Source organism: Tupaia chinensis, unplaced genomic scaffold (genome assembly GCF_000334495.1).
Source record: "Tupaia chinensis unplaced genomic scaffold, TupChi_1.0 Scaffold138060_1, whole genome shotgun sequence".
NCBI classification, from domain to species: Eukaryota; Metazoa; Chordata; class Mammalia; order Scandentia; family Tupaiidae; genus Tupaia; species Tupaia belangeri.
The window spans coordinates 827797-831806 of NW_006197961.1; the positions used below are offsets into that span (position 1 = coordinate 827797).

General features: G+C 57.1%; 1 protein-coding gene across 1 annotated transcript in view; it reads right to left on the reverse strand.

Annotated features, from left to right (window-relative positions):
* Positions 1–4010, reverse strand: part of CACNA1A (calcium voltage-gated channel subunit alpha1 A) — a 335330-nt gene that overhangs the window by 49882 nt on the left and 281438 nt on the right. The window contains exon 32 of the mRNA XM_027776775.1: positions 1762–1767. Within this exon, the coding sequence (XP_027632576.1) occupies positions 1762–1767 (6 nt within the window). The remainder of the gene's footprint in view (positions 1–1761; positions 1768–4010) is intronic.

The following is a 4010-nucleotide window of genomic DNA, read 5'->3' on the forward strand; positions in this document are numbered from 1 at the left end:
CTCAGTGCAGTGACCGTGTGCGCAGTGACCGTGTGTGCAATGTCTCAGTGCAGTGACCGTGTGCGCAGTGACCGTGTGTGCAATGTCTCAGTGCAGTGGCCGTGTGCGCAGTGACCGTGTGTGCAATGTCTCAGTGCAGTGGCCGTGTGCGCAGTGACCGTGTGTGCAATGTCTCAGTGCAGTGGCCGTGTGCGCAGTGACCGTGTGTGCAATGTCTCAGTGCAGTGGCCGTGTGCGCAGTGACCGTGTGTGCAATGTCTCAGTGCAGTGGCCATGTGCACAGTGACCGTGTGTGCAATGTCTCAGTGCAGGGACTGTCCGCGCAGTGACCGTGTGCACAGTGACCGTGTGTGCAATGCCTCAGTGCAGTGACCGTGTGCGCAGTGACCGTGTGTGCAATGTCTCAGTGCAGTGGCCGTGTGCGCAGTGACCGTGTGTGCAATGCCTCCGTGCAGTGACCGTGTGTGCAGTGACTGTGTGTGCAGTGACCGTGTGTGCAATGCCTCAGTGCAGTGACCATGCGCGCAGTGACCGTGTGTGCAGTGACTGTGTGTGCAATGCCTCAGTGCAGTGACCGTGTGCGCAGTGACCGTGTGTGCAATGTCTCAGTGCAGTGGCCGTGTGCGCAGTGACCGTGTGTGCAATGTCTGAGTGCAGTGACCGTGTGCGCAGTGACTGTGTGTGCAATGTCTCAGTGCAGGGACTGTGTGTGCAGGGACCGTGTGTGCAGGGACTATGTGTGCAGTGATCGTGTGTGCAGTGACTCTGTGTGCAGGAACTGCATGTGCAATGTCTGAGTGCACTGACTGTGTGTGCAGTGACTCTGTGTGCAGGGACTGCATGTGCACTGATTGTCCTGAGTGCACAGACTGCATGTGCAGGGACTACATGTACAATGTCTCAGCGCAGTACTGTGTGTGCAATGTCTGAGTGCACTGACTGCGTGTGCAGTGACTGTGTGCAGGGACTGCATGTGCACTGACTGCATATATACAGACTGCGTGTGCAGGGGCTGCATGTACATTGTCTCAGCGCAGTGACTGTGTGTGCAATGTCTGAGTGCACCGACTGCGTGTGCAGTGACTCCGTGTGCAGCCTCTGTGCGTTTGGCGGTCATGGTGCGGCTCAGGGTGGCAGGAGAGGGCCATAGGGGCCAGTCCTCCCAGCAGCCCCCGAGCTGAGCCTGGTCTGAGAGTCCATGTGCCCACTGCCTGCCCTTCTGGCCTCCCTGATCTGACTTGGAGCACGAGGTCTCTGCTCATCAAGTCCAATGACCCTGCAGGTTTGGTGATGGGATGGGAGGATGGAGGGGCAGCTGGGGTGGGGTGCAGAGGGAGTTAGGCAGCCTCCTTGGGGCCTGGGCTCCATGGAGCTGAAGAGGGGCTGTGAACCGTGTCTGGGGTGGGTGTGCCTGCGAGTCCAGGGTGTGTGGGAGGGACAGGGTTGGAAGCCCAGCCTTGCTTGGGGAAACCTCTCCCTTTCTCTACAAGAGAAGCAAACCAACCTGAACAGAACAATCTCAATTCAGAACCAATAAAGCCAACTAGAAAGAGAGCGTGAGTGAGAGTCTGCAGGAAGGAGGGACAGGGAAGGGAGGTGGGGAGGGAGGTGGGAAAGACAGACAGACAGAAGGGAAAGGTGGGGAGCGTGGTGGGTATTCCAAATCGGAAAGCTGCGGTGTGACATGCAAAGGCCAGTGCGAGGAGGATGCGATCACAGTTAATGTAAGGCATTTAGACTTCAGAAAGAAGTAAGACCAACCGGATTCTAGGTGCAGATGTTGAAGATGGAGGGGGAGCGGGCGGGCGGGGGGCAGTTGGGGAGGCGTGTTCAGCGTTTTTTAGGTTGATTTGTAACCAGTGCCAAAAAACCAATGGGTTTCGGTTCCCGGGCGGGGAGTGGGGGGTGGTGGTGGCGGTGGGTTGGGAGATAAAGTCATTGATTGGTGTATGAACACACACGGATGAACAAATGAATTTCATAGTGCATTTTGATTGGATGAGTTTTTCAGACGGCGTTGTGCCAATATACAGTTTTAAGAGCAGGCATGGAAAGAGACAAGACAAGAAACACAGTCATTATCCATCATACACAGGGCAATGTCCCCCGCCCCCATCATCCTGGCCCCTCGGGGTTGGCAACTAAGGCCCAGGGCGGCCCTTCCCCTCCCACCAACCCTCAGGGACCTGCCTTCCCATGGGTGTGGCTCCCTCCGCTGTGGGGCGTGACTAACCTCGCCATGGGGCGTGACTAAACCTCACCGTGGAGGCGTGGCTAACCTCACCATGGGCGTGGCTAACCTCACCGTGGGGCGTGGCTAGCCTCGGGCTTCAGACCTAGTGCTTCGCTTACCTGGGAGGCAGGAAGGGGCCACCTTGGCCTCCTCGCCTGGCAGGGCGGGCCTCCCTCTACTTCCGGCTGGGAGTTCCTCATCCTTCAATGACTCCCTAATGCCAACCCACTATTTTCCCCTGGAGACCACGATAATCCCGAGCCAGTGACTCAAGCCGTACTCCCACAGTAACACCAGCCAGCATTTCTAAGACCTCGTTTCCTGGTAGGTTCTGTGCCAAACGCTTCCCGTGGATTGCTCTTACTTGTCCCAAGTTGCCATCCCCCCTCCTAGAATGTCAGCCCCAGGGGAATGGGCATTCGGCTCTTTTTGTTGGTTGGTGTGTTTTGTTTTTGTGTCCTGCTTGGCCTTGAACAGCTATAACCAGGCCTGGACCCAGAAGGTGCTCGATGCCCATGGGATGCGTGCATGAGTGTGAGCCTGGCAGGGATCCAATGAGGTGGGTTACAATGGTTACCCCCAGTCTACACGCAAGAGGTAACCCCAGTTGTCTAAAATGAAGGAGCTGGTACGAAGGGCTGATGGACTACTGCAAAGGTCCTGATGTCCCTACATTGGCCCCCTAACGCTATCCTCCTGCCTTCTCTGTCCTGCCAGCCAGGAGAAGTGGCTGTTGGGGTCCAGCTCTATATATCTCTTCCTGGAGATTGGAGGGTTCTACAAATATCCTCTATTCATCCTTCGGGGAAACCTGGTGGCCTCTCCCAAGATCTTGACCCAAGGGGACATGGGTTGAGGCTCTCTTGTGCTCAGTTGGATGGCAAGATGTTTTGACTGCCAGTGGGGCTCCAGACTTCTCTAGAAAGCCAAGACAAATCAGAGACAGGATCCTCTCCTCTGCCAAGGTGAGGGGACCCCAATGGGACAGCCCCAAGGTGGACATGACACCTCTAGATAAGAATTTCAGGGGCAAGGTGAGGGGGAAAGGGGACTTCTGGCCCGCTGGCACTGAACGCCAAGAAGTTGGCCAAGATGCCATTTGGGTGGCGGTGTTGGGGACACATCAGAGAATGGTCCCCTCTTCTGTGTGGTTCCCCAGCCTTCTAGGATGGACAAGGGGGTGAACTGTCTTCTCTGGAGTCACTCAGGCCCTGCTATGTGACCTCAGGCAGGTCCCTCACCTCTCTGAGCCTAAGCCTCAGTCTCCTCCTCAGACCCCACCCTGCCTAAATCTCTCCTCCCGTCTCTGCCAGCTCTGGGCAACACGTCTTTGACTTCATAATGATTCTTTTGGTCCATGGGAGATGCTGGGAGGAGGTGGGGGGCCGGAGGAGAGAAAGGTGGGGGCACTTGTGTCTCTGTTCTTTGTCTGCGCTGCCTCTGGTCTGTCCCTTCCTGTCCTTCTAGGGGACCTTTCCCAGACTCCTGCTCAAAGTCCCTCCTGACTTCAGCACTTGGGCAAGTAACAGCTCCCACCTGGGCCCTGGCCTGCCCTCCACCCCCTGATGGAATTCCTCCTGTTGAACCCTCTGAGGACATTCCCACGGGCCAACCTACGAGAAACGCTTGGCACAGCCCCCCGGCAGTAGAGGGTGCTACCTTTGCCCACGATCATCACCTGCTATTGTGATTAGGATGTTGGGGATGCCACCCCCTGCCCTTGACATGGTCCCCCCCCCCCCCCACTCCCCAGGCGGCCCCCCACCCCGGCTCTGGT